Genomic DNA, 25,730 nt, shown 5'->3' with positions numbered 1-25,730 from the left:
TGACCGTGTCCCTCGTGGCATCCTGTGGGGGGTGCTTCGGGATTATGGGGTTCGGGGCTCGTTGCTACGGGCTGTTCGTTCCCTGTATGACCGGAGTAGGAGCTTGGTTCGCATTGCCGGCAGTAAGTCAGACCTGTTCCCGGTGCATGTTGGACTCCGCCAGGGCTGCCCTTTGTCACTGATTCTGTTCATTATCTTTATGGACAGAATTTCTAGGCGCAGTCAGGGAACGGAGGGTGTCTGTTTTGGTGGCCGCGAGATCTCGTCTCTGCTTTTTGCGGACGATGTGGTCCTGTTGGCTTCATCAGGTCAAGACTTGCAGCGTGCACTGGGGAGGTTTGCAGCCGAGTGCGAAGCGGCGGGGATGAGAATCAGCACCTCCAAATCCGAGGCCATGGTTCTCAGTCGGAAAAAGGTGGATCGCTCCCTCCGGGTTAGGGGGGAGTTGCTCCCTCAAGTGGAGGAGTTTAAGTATCTCGGGGTCTTGTTCACGAGTGAGGGAAAAATGGAGCGGCAGGTCGACGGACGGATTGGTGCAGCATCCGCAGTAATGCGGTCATTGTACCGGTCTGTCGTGGTGAAAAGGGAGCCGAGTCGTAAGGCGAAGCTCTCAATTTACCGGTCAATCTACGTTCCTACCCTCACCTATGGTCATGAACTCTGGATCATGACCGAAAGAATGAGATCGCGGATACAAGCGGCAGAAATGAGTTTCCTCCGCAGAGTGGCTGGGCGCACCCTTAGGGATAGGGTGAGGAGCTCAGTCACCCGGGAGGAGCTCGGAGTAGAGCCGCTGCTCCTCCGCATCGAGAGGAGCCAGTTGAGGTGGCTCGGGCATCTGTTCCGGATGCCTCCTGGACGCCTCCCTGGGGAGGTGCTCCGGGCTTGTCCCACTGGGAGGAGGCCTCGGGGCAGACCCAGGACACGTTGGAGAGACTATGTCTCCCGGCTGGCCTGGGAACGCCTTGGGGTTCCCCCAGAGGAACTGGAGGAGGTGTGCGGGGAGAGGGAGGTCTGGAGTACTCTGCTCGGACTGCTGCCCCCGCGACCCGGCCCCGGATAAAAGCGGAGGAAGATGGATGGATGGATGGATGAAAGTATGCTTTTTTAATAAGAATTATTAGGAATCAGTCATTAGCAATTGACCTGGAATCTATGCGACATATTTCACCTAAAGAGGACTCATCCAGCGTAGGGAGCAAATTCCCTACTTGCTTTATGTCTCTCTATTATCTCCCTGTAATTATTGTCATATCCGAAATGTTTTTTTTTTTTTATTTCACATTTTTGTTTTTAACCAGGTTAAGAAAACCAGGTATCTTTATAGCTCGGTCCAGGATATTCATATATAACCAACACCTTTGCCCAAAGGTGGATACAAAGAGGGTTAAGTTTGTATCCTGAACTATTTACAATGATTTTGTCCATGTACACAGCTGAGTAAATTTTACTGTCAGTTCAGAGTAAGTAACTTGATCAAGGGGACTGCAGCAGGGTTCAGGATAAATATTAAAAGGCTAAATAATGTTCTCAAGAGGACAAAAGCAGGACTTTGCTACAGGCCCCATCCTCGAACCACCGCGTGGACCTGCAGTCCAGCCCAGTCCAGTTTGCTTCATCATCGTGTGTTTGCTGTAACGTCATATCTTCATATTGCATAAGGGACTGAGACTGCCGTGTAAAACGCAGCACTGGACCGATGGGAGACGTTTTAAGGCCCTTCTGTGTTCCTACACTCATGCAAACCAGTGGAGATCAGCGGGAAATCCACCCCTGGGGAGCGAACCCAAAAATAGCTTCAGCCCCATCGCAGCACACTTCTACTCACTGTCGAAGCACTTATCCTCCTAAATCCTGCTTTTAATGGGGCTCTCCGAGGGCCCGTGTGTAATGTCAGCACGGCACCCAGACTAATTAATTCGGATATGTTCGATCTGACATTAATGATACAAATGTGTTCAGGAGAGGTGTTTTCACCATCTACCTCCAAGTGCATTTATTCTGCTTCTTGAGTTACATTTAATCATTTCTCTGACACTTTTCTCCAAAGTGACTTACTGTTATTTAGCCATTTATACAGGTGGAAAATTTTACTGGAGTAATTTAGGGTAAGTACCTTACCTAAGGGTACTACAGCAGGAGATGGGATTTAGACCTGCAACCTGTAGGTCCGAAGGCTCTAACCACTACAGTACCAGCTCTCCCCACAGTCCTGATGCAGGGCAATAAATGCAAAAGGAGACGTTCGCCCTTTATCAGCCACCAGGTACCTGTAGGTACCTCTCAGGAGTCAACGGGTCCTCTGCAGGTGAGCAGAGCTGCTCTTTGAGGAACCGCCCTTCCTCTCTAGGGTCAGCGTCACCATCGCACCTGATGCTACGCGTGAGACGGGCACTGCCCCACCCGCCGTCCACGCCGCCAGCTGCGGTCACTCTGCGAAAATCCTTTCCATCCATGAATATGGCATCGCTGTTGCTCACTGTGACCTGGCGAACAGCAGCCCCGGGATAGACAGGCGACGGGTGTGGGGGGAGGGGGAGGGGGGGGGCAGCCATCCCGGAAGACAGACTGTCACACACGGCCCTTTTTAAGTGTCACGTTTGAGCCGCGAGCGCTGACAGCCTCCGCTGACACCTGTCTGTGTCGCCGTTCTGCTCTCCCTGGGGAGAGTAATTACCAGCATGAGGATGCAGAATTCCACAGCATCCCAAACGTTTGTGTGTGTGTGTGTGGACAGGATACAAGTGTGTTATATATACATAAATTGTTATTTATATATTATTATCATATATTGTTATAATTATATATTTATGTGTATAATTATAGGGGTATATAAATATATATGTATATGTATGAAATTATAGGGGCTATAAATATATATATAGACACACAGACTCAGATATAGCTTCTTTTGGTGTATTTATATCTGTCTTAGATTCACTTGTGAATGTGGTGCAAACAGATGATATATTAGACTAAGGATGTATAATTCTGGCCTTCGGGAACTGCAGTGCCACGGTGTTTTTTTTTTTTTTTCTATATACTGTATATTTTAAAATTTTACTTGCTACATATTGACAAACAGGATATTTTTAAGTCGAGCAAAAGTACGTGAAGTGAGCTGCGAGCAAACGCTGGGGACGTGACCTGCGGAGGAGCGAAAGGCAGGAGCAGGAGCGCCGGAGACACGGACACGCCACCGGTTTACTCCTCGGCGACGTGTCCCGCCGCGGTCCCCGAAGAGGTCGCCCTCGCTCTCGCTGCGGGTGTCCTTGCGGACGATCGCCGCTCGCGTTCTCCGGATCGCGCATCCGCGTGCTTTCAGTCGGAAATGTGGAGAAAAGAAAATACCGTAGGACAAGAGCACTTTTTTAATTAGTACGTGATTTATGGCCGGAAACCGCAGGTGAGGTGAAATAAGTGCAAAAAATTACTTCCCTGAAGCTTTTAATAGCTGATGTCACGTGGACGCCAGCAGGCCCCGAGGCCCCTTCGCCGAGCTCGCCGTAACTGCGTAATAACACAGTAAATAATGTGGAATAACATGAGATGCGAAGGGATGAAGCGGCGGGGGACGGAGACCTACGGTATTATTTTTGACTTCATTTTAACCGTCGATGTCTGAAAACGTGTTCCTGAAATCAGTTTTGGCAACTGTGGCTGCCTGGTGAAATTCAAAAATAATTAAACAGATTGTCTGCTTTGGAGAGGCAGTTGTTGAGCATTTAAATAATTAAAACAAACACGGAGCCGTGTTTACTTTGATGCTCTCGTCAGATTGCGCCCGGGGGGACGGCCGGCGCTCTCGGCACGCCAAACGCAGGCCCGCTTCGGTTTTATCTCCGCGAAACGGCTCGGCAAACCCGCTTTAATTCCGCTAAGTTGCGGTTTCGGGAGGACGTTCGCCCGGTGCCGTTTCCCAGCCTGCCCCCGACACCGCAGGCCTCGCCCGGGACATTTCGACGCGTGGAACGGCCAACCTCGGCGGCCGACCTGAGGTCTCGGGGCGACGCGTGCCGAGGCCGGCCGTGCGCCTGCGCCGATCCGATAACCTTCCCCCGTCGCCGCGTTCTTAGAACAAATCCCCCTCTTATCGGAATCTTGTAGCGGCGGCTAAATGCAATTTCCCGGCGTCCCCCAGGGAGCCGCTTCAAATCCATCCCCGGCAATCGCTGGGTTTGATCTGACGTCTTCAAGAGGGACTTGAGCCGCGTGAGCGTTAAGCCATCCGACAACGTCTGCCGGCGCACGGGGACGCTCGTCCGTTTCCGGCTCAGAGATCACGGGTAGGAGAGCGGCGGGGGGACGTCAGCGCCCAGGTAGGACCATGACTGTGAAGGTAACGGTTGTCATTGTCGCGGGACAGACGGTCGCCCGCCGTCGACATCTCAGAAGAAAGCCTCCGCAGGCTTTTCATCTTCCCCGTGAGCTCGGAGAGTCCTCGTAGGGGGGTAGCGAATTGAGGGATGTGTGGAAACACGAGTCCAAAGGGTGTCGGAGCTCCGTTTAAGCGGCCCGGAGAGGCACGGCCTCATTACACCGTGTCTGGGTACAACTTACCTGCTTTGATCGGTGTAATTAGTGTCGGGTTTTGGCACTTGAAGAGCTCAGGGAAACAGGGACACAAAGACTGGACAAGCTGGCAAACAGGAATGACATCTAATTATACCAAAGTAAACTGAAATATCACAGGAGACGGAGACGGACGGATGGACGGATGGAGACATTCTCAGTGAATGGACCTTTGAAGGTGACGTGGACACCTTACCGTACGGCTTGTACACCCCCCAAGTTCAATCGGGGACATCTGGTAGTGTAGAAGTTAGAGCTGCTACCTTTGGATCCAAAGGTCATGGGTTTGATCCCCACCTCTGGTTGTAGTACCCTTGAGCAAGGTATTTACCCTGCATTCCTTCAGTAAAATTACCCCGCTGGATAAAGGGGTGAATAGTCACCCATAGATTAATGCTGTAAGCCACTTTGGGGAAAAAGATCAACTAAATGAATAAGCATAATTACTCCTCTGTTTCAGCTATTTACCTTTAGCTGCCACTTTTCTCCAAAGCAACACACAATGTTAAGGTTACAATTATTTACCCATTTACACAGCTGGGTAATTCTACTGGAACAATTCAGGGTAAGTACCTTGCTCAAGGGTACTATAGTCAGAGGTGAGGCTAAAACCTGCAACCTTTGGGTCCAAAGGCAGTTGTTCCAACCACTACGCTCCTAGCTGTCCCTTCCTAGTCCTTCAAAGAAAACTACCTGGTGGACTTAAATCCATTACACTTCTCAAAATTGAACTTATTAAATATTACAACTCACACACACACATTTTCAGAACCGCTTGTCCCATACGGGGTCTCAGGGAACCGGAGCCTACCCGGTAACACAGGGCGGAAGGCCGGAGGGGGAGGGGACACACCCAGGACGGGACGCCAGTCCGTCGCAAGGCACCCCAAGCGGGACTCGAACCACAGACCCACGGAAGAGCAGGACCCGGTCCAACCCACTGCGCCACCGCGCCCCCCTTATTACAACTCATAAAATATTAAATTTCTCAAAAATAATTGATTTTTAACCACTACTTGTCTGTGACCTGCTGACTTACATTGTCTGCTAATCAATTTTACAATGATTTAGTTATTCATGCAACATGGTAATTCGGGCTGAATTAATTCAGGGTAAGTACCTTTATGAAGGGTGCTGCAGGGGACACTGGATTCAAAGTGGAGACCTTCAGATTGCAGGAAAATGGCTCTAAGTACTGCGGGACCCCCAGCACCACCTCAATGTCCTTAAAGAAAAGAGACAAGACAAGAGAAATTACTTTCTGGAGGATGATACACAAAAATAATACACATTACACAGAAGAACCACGCACAGTTACACAGTTAAACAATACAGTCCACTTTCATTGCTTCAAAAATGCAGTCTTAGCATCCTATTACTGATTAATATGAAAAAGAAAAAGATATACTTACATTTAATCGCCTAATTCGTGTTCATTTAGTTGCTCTTCAGACTGCACCCCTAACTACTGCACCACCTACTGGCCACTACTTGCATCGCCTACATGTGGGCAACATGCGTCGTCGATATCTGGGTTGGGCTGTGACTGTGACCTTTTGTTGCGCTACACATCGGTAAATTGAGAGCACCGCTGCTATCGCCGTGTATCGATGTCGATCCGCAATATTTACCAGAAACAGTCCCTTATCTACTAGCAGAACCTGTGTGATATATTGCAGGTTCTTTACATACTTTACTTCGCAAACTCTTACTCCTTCTGAATGGTGCTCCGTCACTCAGATTGGGTGAAATCTTACTTTTCAAGGCACAAACGATGCGTTTGTGTGAGTGCTTATCGTGGGCGTCGTATCGCCGCCGAGCCACGTAGAGGACCGGATGCCTACGGATCAGAAAACGGAGGTGGAGCGAAGACCAGAATGAATCGCGCTTTGGCTCAGCAGACTTCATTTCTCACGCATGCGGGTGGGGGGGGTCCATGCGAGCAGCCAGTGGTGAACCGACATGTATTCTTCCGCAGAGCAATTACAACATGGATCTGGAGCAGAATGAAGGGCAGCTTTCCGCCATGGGATGAGCTTACCGGGGTAACGTCAACTCCTGGGTGACTTCACGGCGCTTTAAGGGACTGAGTGACATCTGTTTCCACCTGCGCTCTGGAAGCGGACCAACATACATCCGAAGACACGGAAGCTCGACAAACACCTGCTCAACACAGCACGGCGAGATCTTCAGCGCAGAGACCCTCAGGTGTCCGTTCTTCCTTCGCTCAAGTGACTCATGATGGCAACCGCTGAGTCATTCAGTAGGAACAGATTCACATTTCTTTGGTGAACTCAAAGGAAAATGAGGTGTGCACATGTTCTGTAAATGTCCTGAAAGCATGTCTCCAACCAATTCTTATATATCCCTCCTTATTAGGTAAAAATGTGGGAAAAACAAACATTTCACTGTGCTCTGAGTGTTGGGCACATTTTTGCCGTTTTATAACAGCAATTCTCTTATTATTTCCTCGAGACGTTTCAGTTACCGACTCAGAGATGTTCCAGAGCCCTTCCGCTGAAATACCTGCCAACAAAAACGACCCAAGTTTCTACGTCAATCCGAAGGAAAACTAAAAGGTCATCATTCTTCTTTTACGTATTTTCCGTATACTAAGCTGCTAGATGTTCCTATGACTTCAGCTGAGTTTAGCGAAGGCTTATAGAGCATATAATGGAGCACTTGACAGGTGGTGGAACAAAGATTCTACCAAAGCAGCTGTGAATGTTAACTGGAGCAGGAGAATAAGAGGCACTCATTGCCTGGAAACGCTGAAGCCGTGTGCGTGTCTGAAGATCGCTGGTGGCACAGCGAAGGATCCCATAGCGATGATCAGAAATACGGAACCAAAAGAGCATCCTGGATGCATGTTTTACTGCTTATAGACCTCCCACCTAGCGGTACACGTGATGCCCACCATCCCCGGGGTACCCTTCGTCATACCGCCCGTTTCCACCCGATGACATAGTTTCCACGAAGGTGTGAGAAGTGGCCCAGAAGTACTTCAGCGTAAAATGCATCTCTGGCAGTTTGGGATGTAATCTAACACCGTGCAGATGCCGCAACGGCGCATCGTAATTTAACGATCCAAATATAGCCGATCTTTCACTCGTGCCGTCGCAGGAGACGGATTCGGAGAATCGCCCGTCAGCAAAACGTGGCCGTGCGGCGAAGCACACCGTGACCGCCAACGCGAAAGACCCCCTGACTATTTTTCTTTTTGTTACGAGGGGCGACATGTATTCTTCTCGGTTACTGCTTCTGTCCAGACGCGGGCGCGTAAAGTACGTTTACTCCATCACTTGTACTTAAGTGCATTTCTGGAGAAACTATGCTTTTCAAAGTGCTCGTGAGCATCGGCACTTTTTACGTTTTCTATCCGTATGGAAACAAACGTACTTTGGCTCCATTACATTTCTGTTACCATCGAAGTGACCTACAATTAACAGTTATGTTCAGGTACTTCTTATGTTCAATTATTTACCCATTTATGTAGCAGGGTAAATTTTGCTGGAGCAATTCAGAGCGAGTTCTTTGCTCAAGGGAGCTATTGTGGAAGTAGGGACTGAAGCCCAGAACCATCTGATGCAATTTACGTACCCACCTCATTAATTCATTTATTTCCACTCCACCTGCTTCCAGCCTTGTTCTCCCGCTCAGTCCAGTTTTCCCGCTTCCTTTAAGGCCCTTGAGGTGCCGCGGGGCATATATGTAAATGTGGAATTTTTTTAAAAATCCAAAATGTCCAAACCTCATTCATGTACCCCCAACACCTTTGGGTTTTGAATTCTTTTCAATAAAACTTTAACAGCTTACAGTTCCTGTGTGTTCAAGCGTCTGTGCATCGGAGTCAACTCTTAGCGTCCACACAGAACAAGAGCGATTCCGGAATGTTCCGTCACCCACCTTGCGACCGCTTTCACTGCGATTTGCCCCGTCCGCACGGTCACCGCTTGACCTCTTCCCTTCTCTCGGACTTCTCCGAGCGTTCCCATTTTGTCCGTTTCGTGCCTGCCCGACCTTCATCTACACTGGTAAAATTCTCCGTCCAGATCTCTGGCAGCAACTTGGCATAAAAAAAAGAGAACCGAGCGTTGTTCTTAAATAAAAGGCCCAAGTTTACCTATGCGCTAATTTTAATTAACTATAGCTTGCAATTCACATAATGAAAAGCTTTATTGAGACCCAAAGGAGCTAATTCCGTCATGCTAATTGGGAAAGGGCACAGCCAGCGCGGCTAATGCTGTGTACTCACTAATTTAAATTGTGCTGATCAACCTACTGCTTTGTAATTTCATAATTAAATTTTCCGTAATGCAGAAATGCAGTTCCGTAGCCCGAGGGCGCTTGAGGCAATGCATCACCAACAGCCGCTGATTAAATATACTTCTGTATGCAAAGGTGAGCAGAGATTTACAATAACTTTATTAAAAAGTGGCTGCAGAGACAGCGCGGGGACCCGGGGCCACTTTTTAATGGGTCGTATCAAAGTTGCTTTACCTGCAAGTCAGGTAGCGGTACGGGGTGATAAATTTTACCGCCTAATCTCAGGGAGGTGGCGAAAGCTGCCACGAGGCTGGAGGCTCCAAGCTGAGCTCCTGGAGGAGCCTTCGCCCATCGCTGTAAACAGTGTTATCGCACGCGGCTCCTCCCCTCGTTTGCCGTGCCGGAAAAAACATGAGAATTAGAACGGCGGCGTCCGCTTGGGATGGACGCGCCCGCCGAACTGCAAATACAGACAACGCGGATTTTGGAAAATCTCAGTTTAAAAAGAGCACGCGGAACAGGATCGCGGCCCGACGGAAACGGGAGCCACGGGCTCAATATCCAGGCAAATGTCCGAGGCTAATGGCAACGGATATAGTTACCGTTCCTGCAGATACTCATCGCACACTTGACCACTCATATCTTTTTATGAACAGAACAGAGTGCTGGGTAATGCGGCAGTTAAAGCAGCAGGTAATAGAGCGGTTAGAGCACCAGTTAGAGAACTGGGTAAGCCGGCGGTTAGAGCACCAGATTATACAACGGTTAGAGCACCAGAAAATACGACGGTTAGAGTGGAGGGTAAGACAACGGTTAGAGCGCCAGGCAATACGGAGGATAGAGCGCCAGGCAATACGGCAGTTAGAGCGGAGGGTAAGACAACGGTCAGAGCGCCAGGCAATACGATGGTTAGAGCGGCGGGTAAGACAACAGCTGGAGCACCAGGCAATATGACGGTTAGAGCGGTGGGGAAGACAACGGTTAGAGCGCCAGGAAGCACGACGGTCAGAGAGCCAGGCAATACGGCAGTTAGAGCGGAGGGTAAGACAACGGTTAGAGTGCCAGGCAACACAACGGTCAGAGCGCCAGGCAATACGGTGGTTAGAGCGGCGGGTAAGACAACAGCTGGAGCACCAGGCAATACGACGGTTAGAACGGTGGGGAAGACAATGGTTAGAGCACCAGAAAATACAACGGTTAGAGCGCCAGGAAGCACGACGGTCAGAGCGCCAGGCAATACGGCAGTTAGAGCGGAGGGTAAGACAACGGTTAGAGTGCCAGGCAACACAACGGTCAGAGCGCCAGGCAATACGGTGGTTAGAGCGGCGGGTAAGACAACAGCTGGAGCACCAGGCAATACGACGGTTAGAACGGTGGGGAAGACAATGGTTAGAGCACCAGAAAATACAACGGTTAGAGCGCCAGGAAGCACGACGGTCAGAGCGCCAGGCAATACGGCAGTTAGAGCGGAGGGTAAGACAACGGTTAGAGTGCCAGGCAACACAACGGTCAGAGCGCCAGGCAATACGGTGGTTAGAGCGGCGGGTAAGACAACAGCTGGAGCACCAGGCAATACGACGGTTAGAACGGTGGGGAAGACAATGGTTAGAGCACCAGAAAATACAACGGTTAGAGCGCCAGGCAATACGGAGGATAGAGCGCCAGGCAATACGGCAGTTAGAGCGGAGGGTAAGACAACGGTTAGAGTGCCAGGCAACACAACGGTCAGAGCGCCAGGCAATACGGTGGTTAGAGCGGCGGGTAAGACAACAGCTGGAGCGCCAGGCAATACGACGGTTAGAATGGTGGGGAAGACAACGGTTAGAGCGCCAGGCAATACGGAGGATAGAGCGCCAGGCAATACGGCAGTTAGAGCGGAGGGTAAGACAACGGTTAGAGTGCCAGGCAACACAACGGTCAGAGCGCCAGGCAATACGGTGGTTAGAGCGGCGGGTAAGACAACAGCTGGAGCACCAGGCAATATGACGGTTAGAGCGGTGGGGAAGACAACGGTTAGAGCGCCAGGAAGCACGACGGTCAGAGCGCCAGGCAATACGACGGTTAGAGCGCCGGACAAGACAGCGGTTAGAGCACCGAGTAATACAGCAGGTAAAAATCCCCTCGTGCTGCAGTTCCGTCCATCAGGGTACTTACCCTGGATTGATACAGTAAGGATACCGTGCTGTATCAACGGGTGAATCACGGTAAGTAGCTCAGTGTACAAACTACTTGGTCATGTGCTTTAGAGAAAGGTGTCATCTGAATAATGTCGGTAATATCAGGGCTCAAGCATTTCTGCAAGTCCAGCATTTCTGCAAAAAGCAGCTGTTCAGTACAGAACGTAGAGCACGCAGCGGTACGGACTGAGCGCACCCCCAACACGCGGCACAACGCCTATAAATCAATATGCAATATGCGCAATCAATATGAATGCATAAGTTATTTTATGGTGATATACAGTCAGTATGACAAATACGAAAAGTTAATTTTCTTAACAGCCAAGTCGCGCGGATCGCAGTCGCTTTGGTTTTGCGAAACGGGTGGCGTCGATTACAGATTTATCAACACACTCCTGGCCACATAAACACGCTTGCGCGTAGAGGGGGAGCGCAGTTGTCCGTTTCATCAATTAAACAAAGTCCCGGAGACCAAAACGCATCATCTGCATTCTCCATGGCCTGTAATAACTTTAAATAAAACCTGTATTCCCATATTTCAAGCAGGAGTGTAATAAGGGAGGGACACATCAAGGCAGAGCAGAGATTTGGTTACACTTTTGCAAGACTAGCAGCTACATAAATGCCCCCCCCCCATTTTTTAACTGATAATGTGTGTTTCAGAGACCATGACAAAAATAAAGAGAGATTGCTCTCCAGGGGTTCTGGCTCACCACTTCAATTAGATTGTATTGAATTTTATTAAATCTTTTCTGGGCTGTCACTTCATTGCGGTCACCATCCGGAGGATTATTATTTATTTTCCTGTCAGGCTGCCGTTTCAGGAAATCCCACAGCGAGCCGACGTTCTGCGGAGGATGGTGTTTTTTTTTTTGTTTTTTTTTACATGACTGCTAATGGATTGAGTCCCTGGCGAAGGGTGAGATGATGCACCAGCACCTGAACCCATGTGGGATGTCTCTGTTGGCAGGGCTCTAAAACCACACATACGAGAGGCTCTGCGGGAGGATGGGGGCAGATTGACATGCAAAGTCTTCATCCACAGCATCGCCCTCCACACCGCCCCCTACAGGTCATCTGTGTGACGATGGATCGTTCGGGCCGAAGCATCGTGGTTCGCCGGTCCGTACTAATTGGTAGGCAGCACATGGCTAATCAACCTAATCAATCAATCAATCAATCAATCAGAGTCTGTCAGCAGAGAGAGGTTCGATCCGGAAGCAGGAGGCCGCATCCGCGCGGGCGCCATTCTGCTGCCGTTGGCCGATTTCGATTTCGCTGCGGTCGCAGCCGAGACGCACCTCTTAGGGGGGAGCGCGGAAGGTGCGGCTGAGGATGGGTGACCATCAAAACCCAGCGGCGGATCAGCAACTGCAAATCCTGCAAATAGAGCTGTTGGGCTAAGGCCAGGGAGGCGTAGCGTGTTTCTGAGGGTTCCGTTTACCGAACGGCAAGATCACCCCCTAGTGGAGCCGCTTCTGCTGCCGTGCACAAAATCAATGACAGGGACCACTCCTCTTTAGCACTTTTTCTCCACGGTGGGCTTCTGTCAAAGGGCTAACACCTGTATACAATCATTTACTCTACCAGTGCAGTGTGAGGATCTTGAGCAGGGTACGACAGCAGGAGCAGGTATTTGAGCACAGCTCAAGCTCAGCTCAGAGTAAAATCAGAGTGTAGAAGTTTGGCATGAACACTTAGGTACTTTACTTGTGGGTGTAACACGCTGATTTTTTTTTTTTTTTACTGGTTTTGTTAAAACAGATTTAATAGTTAAGGGTTTTAAAGTCCCAAGTTCTTTGTCATAGCGGATATTTATACTTGTTTTTAAAACCTGATGTTTACCAGTCTTTGCATTAGTAAAATGAGTCTAGATGAGTGAATAAGCTTTGCCATGTTTATGATGAGAAATTTTTTCTGATAAAATCTTTGGATGTGGTTTTCTGTTTGTGATTTGTGATGCAGATGCTTAATTCTTATGGTATGAAATAAAGTTTGGAAAAATAAAAAAATTTCTTTATTTTGCGCTTGGAAAAAAAAAGCTCTTGCGATAGCACCTCTAACCGCGACCCTTGGTCATTTTCACCAGGAGACGGAAACACGACACTCCAGCACACACTGGTTTTACTTTATTAGCATGACCTTCCAGGCTTGCAAAATCTGCAGCTCCCTCCATGACCATGGGCAGTTTTTCCCCCCACCACTATTTTTTTAGACAAAAGCATCAAACCCTTGACCAACAACACATCTTAGTCACAAGAAAGCTTGCAAAATAACCACAGTACTGTACGATATAAGTGCGCATGAGAGTAAGTAACAACTGAGTGAAGTGGAAAAATAATATAATCAAGGACAGTATTACAATAAACCCGAAAAAGCACAAAACAGAAAAGTCTTTGGGAAGCTGAACTGAAAAGAAATATTTCATTTCCAGGTATCAGTAGCCAGTGAGGAACAGGTGGGCCACAGTAAAGGAGAGGAACACTTCAGGTACAGTGCAGTGCAGCGTTTCTGACCTCTTGTATAGTAACCGTTGGGTAAAACCACACCGTCCCGTGCTCAAAACTGTCCTGATAGGAGCACAAACTGCCAGTCTGCCCATCGACCTCACAGGTATCAACACGCAAGTGGCGCATAACCGCTGCACTAGACCTAGGTGACCTGCTCTGGAGTGTGAGGGACAGTCCATCATTCCCTTACAAAGTGCTAAATAATGGCGGTTTGGTGCGTTTCCTCAGACGGAGCCTTCACACAATAAAATTATAATTAAGAAATGAGGGGGGGGAGGCAGACTGGACCAAACTGGACACGCAAGAGGAGAATCATTTAAAAATAACGGTCTGGCTCCAATCCCACGCACAGATCTCAGCGGTACTTCAGTGATTCCCCAGTCGCCGCCGATATCTCGTGGACTTGAGTCATGACAGCAACAGACAGTGGTGTTGAGCACACATCAGCGCTTACGCACCTTCCCCAAAGTGTCCCAGCTGCACAATGTGACCAGTTCACATTAATGCAAAAACATTTGAATAAATAAAATGTGCAAAACATGACATATGACACAGGTATAAGATCCAACAGCGAGCTGTAAATAGCCAAAAACGTACAAACCGCTAAAGCGACGTAACACAACGCCACCGGGGTCTGGGTGTGACACTTTGTTCTTCTAAGTGCAACGGAGGCCCGTGGTGAACTCCACATGAGCGTCTTCCCATCGTTGCCTTCTTCCTCATCATCATCATCATCATCATCATCGAACTGCATTAGAGATGGTGTGACAGTTAACTGATCTGCATAATTTCTCAAAGCGTTGTCTGGCGCTGCAGAAAGTTTCAGGTACAAATGGTTTTCCCATATGGCAGTTTGAAAGTCTCTTTTTAAAAAAAAAAAAAAAAAAAAGAAAAAAAATATGAGAAGGAGACTTTGAAGTTCAGCGCCATAGTCGAGAGTTTTGGCATCGTGGTAACGAAGGCATAAGCCAGTTCCCAGGATCCTCGGCGACCTGGCAGGCAGTGAGCTATAGGCGGGCGAGGAGAGCTTTCTGGGTGGAAACTCTGCCCCCTACAGGAAGACAACAGGAAGAATAAGACAACGTGAAAAACTGAGCGAAATCACGGCTCATTGGACGGCAGGCTCTAATAACTACGAAATAAAGCAGAACAAAGACCCTCTTCAAAGCAGCGCTGGCAAAGGATGAGCTATGAACGATGGAAAAACCAACTAAAAGAGCTAATTATGTGAATGAGAACCCCACGATAAAGACGGATCATTTAGTCATCCCATTAAATTATATCCAAGGAGCAAGTTCTCTCACCAAGTTTGTTCTCCAGCGTGTTCGCAGCCACCTTGTTCACTCTGAGCGTGACCTGATCGCCTCTGAATAAACACAAAGGAAAAAAAGTTTCCAAAAAAGTGCAATAAAACAAATGCCCATTTGAATACTTTTACGATTAGCTGCACTTGTGCGGGATGCTTTATCCATTTATAGAGCTGGGGAGTTTTAACTGAAGCAATTTGTGGGAAGCACCTTGATCAAGAGCACAGCAGCAAGAGGTGAGATCTGAACCCGCATCTTTCAGATCCAAAAGCGGAAGCCGCAACCGTTACGCAACCGGCTGGCCCGTAACATTCATTGATGACCAGTCCGCTTGACCGGGATCACTCGGGCTCCCCGGGTCATGTACTATTCCGTGTCGGCACAGCAACTCACACTTTGAGCTTCCGCACAACTTTCATTCTCAGCAGGGCCGCCAGGGCGTTCTTCTGCACATCTGAGGACAGGGCTTCGTAGCAGGTGAGCTCACCTGGAACCGGAGGGCAAAATCACCAAACGGGCCACACAGGGTTTCTGTCCTCACGAGACCGATTAACCCCTGTCGATACCTGACAAGATGCGCTTGACGGCGAAGCTGCGGACAGCAGCGACATACTCCGACTCGGGAAAACCCTCAGGGGCGTCCTCACAGAGGAAGCGACACACCACCTGAGCAGGAGAGAAAGGCGTAACGCCCGGGTCGTGATCCCTTTCACCCGGTCGTACTCGTGGCGGACGGCAGGAACCCAAGGAAGCAAAAGTGACGAGGATAATCCACGAGCTCCAAAAAGGGGGCAGGTCCTACCTGGTAGCCCTTCAGGAAAGGCTGGAAGAGGGAGGTGAGGAAGGAGAGGATGCGCTGGCCTTTCTCTGTGGCCACAACCTCCTGCTTCTGTACGTGGACGGCGGCGCACTTGGTCAGCATGTAGCAGGCCTCGTCGAAGTCCTGCAGGGAAGGGAGCGAAAAGCAGCGTGCGAAGGCAGTGTGACACGGGCTGACATACCAGCTCCTGGTGTGATGAAAAGTTCAGCTATAAAATCTCTAATATGCCCACGTTATTCATTTTTAACTGCATTTCACTACAGTAAAGATCACCCAAACAGGAGTGTGCAGCCACCTTAATTCAACTCACTTCCACATTGTTTACAGCCTGCATCTGGTGTTCCTGAGTGTTCGCAATGAACAACAAGACAAGGCACTTTGAATGTTTATGGGATGTCAATAACGGTTTAATAGTTTTAACTTTGTTTTAGATTATTTTTAAAATGGCTAATAAAAGTACATTAAAAAAGATTCCAAAATTTTACATTTTTTATTTGCTATAGCTGCATCAAAGCTATTTACAGAAGGTAACTAATATAGTTACCAGTAAATAACTGTGTGTATTATTAAAGTTAAACTGCGATTCAAGTCTAAAAGCGACTTTGGGGTTATGAACAAAAAGGAATGCTGGGGGAACAAGGATGTCGCTGAAGACCCCTTCACACTTCGAACACGTCTGATGTTCGAAACCCGTCCGCAGTCCTAAAGCGGACCTTCAGTTGGAGATTTCAGCTTGATTGCGAGGACTGTAGCACTGAGGAAATGAGAGCTGTCTTCATTTTCCACGTGGGTGGAAGGAAACACTGGGTGGTGAGCCTCACCTGGACAGTGCCCCCTGGGCACAGGATGAACTCGTTCGAGAAGACATCTCGTAGGAAGCTGAAGCAGCTGTAGATGTCATCTGAAAAACACCACAGTGAAATATTACATACAGGTGGTCCTTGACTTACAACGAGGTTCCATTCCAGCGATTCCCTTACACTGTATTATATAAACCACAAGGATAAATAAACAATTAACATGCTTGGAAAAAAAATGCTATGTTCCATAGTAGGGCTTTGTTACTTTTTTCCACTAATTTGTTTATTTATTATTAATTTATTTATAAGTGTAGTTTTAACATACTCATTATTTTGAACATTATTTTTTAGCATTGCCATTTTAAACTACACAAACATAGAATAATACTATAAATATATTACGGTATTATAGTGTCGTGCTGCATAATTATGTTGACCTTCATTTCTAAATCCGTTTCCCTTGTTCTCTTTCTGCACCACCAGAATACTCACATTTTCTCTTGCTAGCCATTTTAAATTAAAAAGCAGGAAATGTTCTGCAAATAAAACTGTATCTGTAAATAAAAGGCAATGGCTGACAGGCACACTAAGTCATAATGAAGTATGGGTGTTATCTGCAGGGCAGCCAGCTGATATCATACAACAGATGGAGCGGCTGTCATTAAAAAGGTTGACGGAATAGGCATCATGAGTCCAGGTCGTCACAGGTCAAGGACCACCGGTATAGAGTGTACTCTCACCCTTCCTGGAGGCTTCAGCCATCTGCATGGCCATCCCCAGCAGGGCCGGCCGCAGGAATACGTGCAGGATCTGGTTCCTGTAGGAGGCGCAGGAGAGCACAGAGGCAGCGCGGTCAAAGAGATCCTCCTCCGGGCTACCCGGCTCCTTGGGCTCCATCGCCAGCTGCGCCCGACCACCTTCCGTCCGCACAAGGCCGGTGTGCAGCGCCAAGCTGGAGGCCACCGCCTTGCTGGCAGAGACGTAGTCTGGAGAGTCCAAGGAGAGGGCGGTTAGTGCACGGTGCGGACTGATTTCGCAGCGCAGCACGCAGGTGATGGCTCCCCGGGGGAGGACACAGACTCCGCCCAACCGAGTCCCTCGTAGGCCCTGCGGCTCGGCACAAAATATGAAGTTAAATTGTACGTGTTACCGGGCCAGTCCAGGAAGGCCCCGAAGGAAACGGCCAGGCCCCTCAGCCAGGACGTCTGCTCGACGAGCCGCTCCATGTCCACACCGTCCGGGTTCTGCAGCAGCAGCGCAGCCACCAGCACCCAGGGCCTCAGCACCATGTTCTCCTCCTGCAGGCGCACCAGCCGATAGGCCGTCTCATTCACGAACGCCTGCGTCTCCTGACTTGGCCTTCTGGGGATGTGTCTGGGGGAGTCACACAGGTGGCACAGTCACTCCAGGATGTGGAATTAATCCACACGCGGGACACCGTCGTCCTCCAGGGTTCCTCCCCTCAGCAGCCCAACTCGGTAAATAACCTGTAATGTACTTACCGTAGAGGAGCTACGGCTTCTTGGAAGTTTCCCGACCTTCTGCTTCAGACACGAACCAGCTAATGGCTTTAGGATTTCTTACATCAAATCCCTCAAGGACTGCTAATTCCTACAGAGATCTGCTATCTACCCAGCATGGATCACCGGTGTAGGGAATGAGATGTGAAGTATCCGGTGCTACAAGAAGCTGCCCTGAACACCCCCATTAAAGCCGTCCTTTAGCGCGGCACCTACCTGGGGAGCAGGTTATACTGGGAGCGGTTGATTCTGCCCTGAGCCAAGCTGCGGAGGGACACCGGGTGACCGAAGTACACATGTATGCTGCCGTAGTCCTCGCTGAGAATCTTTCTGGCTTTCAGAAGCCCCTGTGAAAAATGTGAACATGTAGCATCATAAGCTAATGGTGTTTAAAATATTGAACAATTACATGATGGTAAGGAAACAGCTTCCAAGCTCATGTTACATGCTGCTGGGTGGGTTGGTACGACCTGTGGCATTTGGGTGATGGAGGGAGGCTTGCAAAGGGCTGGGATCTGTGAGAATGCGTGGAGTGCTGGACTACAGTCGGTGTGACTTACGGAGGTGGACTCCTTGGGCTTGGGGACCCCGAGGAGCTCACGGGCATAGAGGGCCTCTTCCAGAACCCGCTCGTAGCTGATGCTGATGGGCACCAGGCTGACGTCGAACACCTCCCCCTTGAAGAAAGGCTCCATCACTATGTTCAAGAGTCCTGGCCGAAACGAGGAGAGGAAACGCAAGATCGACGCCCGACTTAACAGAGAACGTCAAACTCGGTGAAATTCCGAGGTGATGTTCAGGACGTGAAACACACAGCTGCCAACGAATGACCTCTTACCCAGTTTGGGGGTCAGAGACTTGCAAGTGCGACTTCTGGTTCCTTCTAGAAAGAACTCAATTGGGGCGTATCCATTCTACACAACAGAATGGAATATAGACTCAGAAATGGAAGGTGACATCTTCATTATCCCCCAGAATCAGAGAAACCATTAAAATAAAAGGAGCCAAACTACTCAACGATTGATCGCTATGCTGCATTACATAGGAAACATCAACCAATAAACTAAAGAACAGAACATCTTGGCCACTCTGGTCAGAATAAGGTCCATCACATTCACCATTAGGTTATAAACTCGTGCAAAATTCAGCACGTGCATCATCCCTCAGCTCTGTAAGTAGCAGAGGCTGAAGTGCCACAAGAGCTCCACTAAAGGGACATTTCCCGGCTGCACCGTGGTCAACACCAAGGGATGAGTGAGGTTGCGTGCTCACCCTCAGCATCGTTTTGACGTACTCCGAGAAAACAGCCCAATAAAGCTTATCCCCTCCGAACGACCGGCGGATGAAGAAAGCGCCCGACATTCTTAACATCTCTCCAACAATCTTCATACCCAGGAAGTCTGCGAGACACAGGGAAATGTAACACGCTGGAGAAAAAGTTCAAGCGCGCGATTGTTAATAATCAATTACTAATTAAATAAAAGTTCATTTAATAATTGTGATGTTAAAACGAACACTTCCTCGGTATGTCCAATAGATCTGACCTTGTAGTTCATAAACTAAGGAAAAACAACAGAATGCATTGCAACATTGTAGGATGTTCCTCAAAATACACAAAAGTGACCTGGGTTAAATAAATGTGTGACTAAGCAACAGACTGCTTTGATTGATTGAAACAAGGAACAACACACACACACACACACACCCTCTGTGGGCCCGGCGGATACTTGCCCATCCCCGCAGCGATGACTGGCAGGGAGAGGTCGTAGGTGTACAGGATATAGGACATGATGAGGAAGTCCATGTAACTTCGATGACTGGGCAGCAGCACCACGGGATGCTCCTGAATAGACTGCTGAAGCTGATGAGACGAACATGGACGTTAACCCCAGCGGGAAGGAACGTTCAGTATGGACGGATCGCCTTGGTTACGATATTAAGAGCTAGGAATGATTTTTACTTTGCACTCCAGGTAACACCTGTTGAGCATTTCATTCATCATTTTCCATTTTTACAAAACCTTTACTTCGAATCCATTTTTCAAACCCCGACCTTCAGGGCCGCTGTGTAAATAACTATGGTAAACCAGAGAATATACACAACTGCTTACAAAATTCTAGCGGCAAATCAGTTTAATTTCCTTTACGTTTTACTTATTTTATCTGTGTATCAGACCCCTCTTGTAAAGAACTCTTACTACATTAGGTCTGCATAACTCCTCTCTTGGTTAATGTGACTTCTCCTCCTGAACCTCACCGCACAGCTGATTAATATCAGGCCTGTAAGACGTCACTCTGATCTTCACACAGGATTGCGAGCTCTTATCCGCGGGGTCAAAAGTTTAAGACGGGTCACTTGCCGGGCGGCGACAGGTGACGCATACAATGGTATCGACCGATACGGAGCTGGGATGCAAATTTTGATCGACAAAATATTACAACGTTTTATTTTAATGCTACAAGATCACCTTAATCTCCAAAATAATAACTATTACATTGATAAAACTAACTAAATAACAAAATAATTTAAATAAAATAGCCATTTATTCACATTGTTTTTTCAAAGCCGCGGGGAGCCGCGGCAGAGGGACGATAGAGCCGCGCAGGGCTCGCCGATCCCTGGTATATACTGTGATCCGTGGTACTTTGGGAGTGGCGGGAAGACATCTTTCTCGGCTGTGCCTTCATTTTCACCGATAGTGAAATTCACAGCGTTTATTCAAGTACAGCCTCAAAGGCCACCGCCCACTCCGCTCGTCCGCGCATTTCAGGGAGGGACTCACTCTCTGGATGCCGTCCTCATTGACGCGGACCCTCTGGAAGAGGGCCTTGAAGGCCTTGCTGAGGGAGTAGGCGAAGAACCGGACGGTGCCGAGCCGGAGCCGGTGGGCCATCTCCTCCAGGATGCCGGACGCCTCTTCCCGGATGACGTCCGCGGACTCGCCGGTCTCCTTCGACATCTGGGAAGGGTGGACAACAGGGCCACGGGGAGGCGGTCACCGCCGGACTCGCCGCGTCCAGCTCTCGCGGGGGACTCCTGTCCGCCGGCGATCGGCGGGGGCGTGCGTCCTTCCTTACCTCGGCAACCACGTGGCGCAGCCGGTCCGACTGCAGCACCGCGGTCTTGAGCACGCCGGGCTTGCAGGGAGCGATGCCCTTGTACACGACCGGCACGTAGCACCTGAGGGCGTATCGGAGGTCGCTGGAGCTCCTCCTCTCCTCCAAGATGTCCTCGAAGTCATCCCTCTTCTTCAGCGCTGGGTCCCTTGGCTTGGCACACGATGCCAGGGCCAGGGGAGGGGGGTATAGACTTGAAATTCTAACCATACACTGTTTTAAGTTTATTATCCCATGATGATGATGACAGTAAACAAACAGCAGCAAAACTTTGCACAATTTGCATGTTATCAATGATCCCTCTTGACTTGACAAGTGTAAACTGACTGATGCTGAGATTGAGAAGAAGTCAAGTGTGCGTGTAAAAAAAAAAAAAAAAAACTGCCACCACTATTGCACCACTTAGGCACAATGTAAGTGGGCGGAGGGGGGGGGCACAGTGAGTGACAGTGACAGTTAGTACCACCACCACCACCACCCGCCATTATACGTACCGAGTACAACGTGTTCGATGCCATTCCTAAAGTCCGGAAACCTCACCACACACGGCACGGATCCTGCACGTTTCCCCAGGACAAAGAAAGCCGAAGTTCCTAGTCCGAGACAAAACTCGCACTCGTCCACATTCTGCTCGGCTGGCGCGGCGCACGAACTGATCACATGGGCGGTGCCGTCCGATCAGGAGAGACCCCACTTCCTTTTCCGGTACAGCAACTACGGCGGCCGTGCAGGGACGAGTCAGAGCTTAACGTTGGCGCCGAATTCCGGTTTTGAACTACATGTAGGGTGTCCGCTGAGAGACTTATCAAGAGGGCCTTCCGGTTTAGAAGAACGTTGAAAGCGACAGATTGGAGGCTCCAGAATCAACTTCCGGTAATCTTTACATCTACGGTGGCTGATGAAGGACATCCCAGGTTCGTCTTCCGGTTTGAAATAACACGTGAAAAGGTGTTTGGCTCGAACTATGAAGGAGAAGAAAAATATTGTTGTCAATAGCGCAGGTCTCTGAGTTAAATTAATAAGGATGAGTTCACAAAGTAAAGAAGATGCGGGAGCTGACGCGGATTATTCTTTCCTCGACCAGGTTTTGAGTAAGATGTATGATTTTGGTGAGTTGTGGTAACAACAACAGTCACTGTGTGTGTGAGAGAGAGAAAGAGAGAGAGAGACAGTTTTCGCTGACTGACTGACTGACTGACTCACTCACTCACTCCTGTTCTCTAAATTTGGAATAAACTTTTAGGTTTCCCCACACTATGTGTTTCATGTTTTACCCAGTTTAATGTGTTTTAAAGGTGATGACTCAAGAGCAGGAAGGAAGAAGAAGAAGAAGTGTAACAAGAGAAAAAGACAGAAGCTGGACATGGTGTCTTCTGAGGACTTGTCTGGTGATGACGATGATGATGGTCTTGGGGACGGAGAGGAGGGCGGCGATGGACCCGCAGACCCAGGGATGCTTCCCGAATCGCAGTCCCGCGCAGGTGGGCGAAGGACCGGAGAGACGACAGAGGTGGAGACGGTGACCTTCCGCGACCCCTTCAAGAAAAAGAACAAGACAGAAAGCAAAGACTCTGAAATAAAGGTGCATTATCCGAGCCCAGTGCATGGTTTATTGCACATGAACAGTAGAAATATTACATTTACTCATTTAGCTGATTCTTTTCTCCAAAGTGACTTACAATGTTAAGGTCACAATTATTACATTCTTATAATCATTTACCCACTTATAGAGCTGGGTAATTTTACTGGAGCAATTTAGGGTAAGTACCTTGCTCAGGGGTATGACAGCCAGAGGTGGGGATCGAACCTGCAACCTTTGGGTCTAAAGGTAGTAGCTCAAACCACTACGCTACCAGCTGCCTCCTATTATTTAGGCACCTCAGGGGGGTGGTGCTGGTACAGTAGGTAGTATGGGTATCTCAGTGCAGCAAGGTCGTGGGTTTGAATCCCGATCAGTGTGTGGAGTTTGCATGTTTTTCCCCTGTTCTCATGGGTGTCTCCCAGGCATGCCGGTTTCCTTCCAGAGTTCAAAGACACGTATAGAATGGGGAATCTGAAATGCTGTGTGTGTGTGTGTGTGTGTGTGTGTGTGTGTGTGTGTGTGTGTGTGAGAGGTCTGGGGACAGGTTACCCTGTGATGCACTGGGATTCCATTCAAGATGTGCCCTGCCTTACATCCTAGGCTTCCTGGATAAACTCTGGACCACTATGTCCCTCCAGTATATAAGTTTACCAAGAATGAATGAGTCAATGAAAATATAACTTTAAAACACAAGCTGAAATGTATTAGTATTCCAAAAATTTGTTTTTTTTTTGTAATTTTCCCATCTTCCAAAGGGGTGATTTCATGAAATGAATTAATACCATTATGTGAGGGTCAGGTGTGTTTTGTTCCATTATCTTTGCACTATCTGTGTGCTTTGCTATTGAAATACTTGTTTTTTTTTTTTTAATTGCAGCTTCCCCAAACAAATGAGAAAGGAGAAAAGGCTCCAAAGAGCTTTGGCTTAGAAACGGTAATTAAGATGAAATTTACAACAACAAAGTACAAATATAAATATGAGAGTCTGCATGCTTAAAAAGGTGCTTTTCTTTTTATTTATTGTAATGAACCTTTTGAAGGATGCAGAAGTAAAACTCTTAGGTAAAAGTCATTGTCATTTGTGACAATATACTGCACTTTTTAAAAAAAAAAAACAAAAAATAGATTTGCTGTGTTTTCCGTTCAGTCCTTTGTTTGCTTTAGCTCGTTTTTCTCCTCTGTCCAAAGGCTCGTTTGGAAGTTCACAGATTTGGAATCGCCGGCTTCCAGAAGCAGCAGCAGAGGCTATTTGAACGGGAACGAGCCATCATGCTGGGAGCGCGGGTGGGCATCGGCGTATCGGCCTTCTCGCCGAGCCCAGGTGTGAATCTGTGCAATGAAGTGTGTGCAGAGCGTCACCCTCTCGCTTTCCCCCTGCAGCCACCTAAGAGGGAGTACGTCAATTACAAGGTTTACCAGCAGACCCTCAAGGAGAAGAAACAGGAGAAGAAAGAGATGAAATCGGTTAGTTTTCCCATTTCATTAGTAGGAAAATATAGTTGTTCATCACCTTCCCACCATGGAAAGGCCAAATTTTTTGTAGTTTTCTAAAGGATGTACACGCAAATGAATAAATAATTGATATTGCCTGGTCACGTACTGTCAGTAGTGAAGATAATCGGAGCATATTTTCCACCTTGTGTATGTTTATTGGCTTTCCTGCACGGTCAGGCTCTCGGGCTGCTGTGGCTTTGTATGGTCATAATAAGTTGTCTTGATCCAATTTCCAAGGAAACCAAGAAGAAGAAGAAGAAGCAAGAGACTAGAAAGAAGTAAGTGAGCAGCTTATCTTCTCTCTGTGGAACAACAGTGTAGGATACTAAGATGTTCCTGTCAAGTGTGACACAAGTCTTCGGAAATATAGTTTTCCCCTCTAGAATATTAACAGAAATAGTGTTAAGCAAGCTGCAAATGAGTAAATGTTACATTTGCAAATGTCAGCTCACTTTGCGAGTCCCCAGATACTTTATTCCCAACTAGAAAATGTTCATTTTCTGAAGATCCCCCCCCCCCTCTACTTTCCAGAGTTGAAAAAAGGAAGTCTTCAGGCGAGTTGCCCACAGGACAGGTGGGACGGTTCAAGAACGGCATGTTAATTCTCAGCTCCAAAGAAATACAGAGCATTAAACATTCTAGGGTAATAAAGTAGGATTTACAGTATTGTTAATTCTTTTTTTTAGATTCTGTACTATATTTTTGGTGTACCAGTGTATTTTATTGTCTAATATTAAAGTATCAGTTTGCACAAACCCACTGCATACTGGCTGAAAAAGCAGAATCGGTTCACGGGGATGTTGTACACTTATTACATTTAGCTGACGCTTCTCTCCAAAGCAACTTACAGTGTTAAGTTACCTCCAATTATGTACCCCTTTACACAGCGGGGTAATTTTAGTGGAGCAATTTACAGTAAGTACCTTGCTCAAAGATGCTACAGCCGGAGGTGGGATTCAAACCTGTGACCTTGGATCCAAAGGCCGCAGCTCTAAGCACTACGCTACCAGCTGTGGAGACAGCTTCGCATTTACCAACTTTTTAATGAGTCGCAGCTCCTATTTACTTTTCTTTGTTAAAAAGCGAACATTTGAAAACCGAAAACCAGGTTTATGCTGCTTCTTCCCCGAAAGCCCCAAATGAACCGAACAAGTAATTTCATGTCATCACAGTTTATTAATTTTTGTTTTTTAAAGGGGGAATAGGCATTGCGTGTCTGTACTTTTACACGATATTGTATGAAAACAGCAGTTACAATGCATTTCATATACAAACCACCAAAAAGGTACAAAATGCTCACATTATTTGGGGAGCAGGGGATTCGGAAGGAAACGCACGCAGTCCACAGGTGCGGTGGACACGCAAAGCAGTTGTGCAGGGAGTCTTTCCCTGGAGGGGGGAGGGGGTCAGGCCGTCCCAGTGGAGGCTGGTTTTTCCGCTGATGAGGCATAGGACGGACCCCCCCTCCCTCCGTGTGCTTGTCTCCGAGTTTCTGTTGACGGTAAACCAAAGCAGGCGTCGCTGCTGCATGTCTGGATTGACTATGTTCATACGTGTTTGTATGTA

At 48.2% G+C, this 25,730-nt stretch overlaps 2 protein-coding genes across 2 annotated transcripts; one reads left to right on the top strand and one right to left on the bottom strand.

The window, feature by feature from the left end:
• Positions 1 to 13,109: 13,109 nt before the first annotated feature.
• On the bottom strand, positions 13,110 to 21,774 carry gnpat (glyceronephosphate O-acyltransferase). The gene is made up of 16 exons (XM_018742508.2): positions 21,583 to 21,774; positions 21,050 to 21,241; positions 20,755 to 20,931; positions 19,704 to 19,833; positions 19,245 to 19,372; positions 18,811 to 18,886; positions 18,533 to 18,684; positions 18,189 to 18,319; positions 17,603 to 17,826; positions 17,193 to 17,438; positions 16,474 to 16,553; positions 15,635 to 15,775; positions 15,399 to 15,498; positions 15,226 to 15,319; positions 14,830 to 14,891; positions 13,110 to 14,576 (listed from the first exon to the last, which is right to left on the bottom strand). Exons 1-16 carry the CDS (start codon positions 21,604 to 21,606, stop codon positions 14,533 to 14,535), a joined length of 2,001 nt encoding a protein of 666 aa, XP_018598024.1. The 5' UTR covers positions 21,607 to 21,774; the 3' UTR covers positions 13,110 to 14,532.
• A 242-nt stretch (positions 21,775 to 22,016) lies between these two features.
• Positions 22,017 to 24,921, top strand: fsaf1 (40S small subunit processome assembly factor 1). Its single transcript, XM_029254636.1, has 7 exons — positions 22,017 to 22,197; positions 22,384 to 22,670; positions 23,548 to 23,604; positions 23,859 to 23,954; positions 24,051 to 24,134; positions 24,402 to 24,442; positions 24,696 to 24,921. The coding sequence occupies exons 1-7, from the start codon at positions 22,113 to 22,115 to the stop codon at positions 24,817 to 24,819; spliced, it is 774 nt and encodes a 257-aa protein (XP_029110469.1). The 5' UTR covers positions 22,017 to 22,112; the 3' UTR covers positions 24,820 to 24,921.
• The last annotated feature ends 809 nt before the right edge of the window (positions 24,922 to 25,730 follow it).

Source organism: Scleropages formosus, chromosome 1, assembly GCF_900964775.1.
Source record: "Scleropages formosus chromosome 1, fSclFor1.1, whole genome shotgun sequence".
Lineage (NCBI taxonomy): Eukaryota > Metazoa > Chordata > Actinopteri > Osteoglossiformes > Osteoglossidae > Scleropages > Scleropages formosus.
This window is presented reverse-complemented; position numbering and strand designations above follow the sequence as displayed.

Coding starts and splice junctions, on each gene's coding strand:
- gnpat (XM_018742508.2), bottom strand. CDS start 21,606: ATGGCATCGAACACGTTGTACTCG. Junction 17,827..18,188: donor CAGTATAACCTGCTCCCCAG/GTAGGTGCCGCG, acceptor TGACTCCCCCAG/ACACATCCCCAGAAGGCCAA. Junction 14,577..14,829: donor CACGCTGGAGAACAAACTTG/GTGAGAGAACTT, acceptor GTCTTCCTGTAG/GGGGCAGAGTTTCCACCCAG.
- fsaf1 (XM_029254636.1), top strand. CDS start 22,113: ATGAGTTCACAAAGTAAAGAAGATGCGGGAGCTGACGCGGATTATTCT. Junction 23,955..24,050: donor CCATCATGCTGGGAGCGCGG/GTGGGCATCGGC, acceptor TTCCCCCTGCAG/CCACCTAAGAGGGAGTACGT. Junction 24,443..24,695: donor AAGCAAGAGACTAGAAAGAA/GTAAGTGAGCAG, acceptor TCTACTTTCCAG/AGTTGAAAAAAGGAAGTCTT.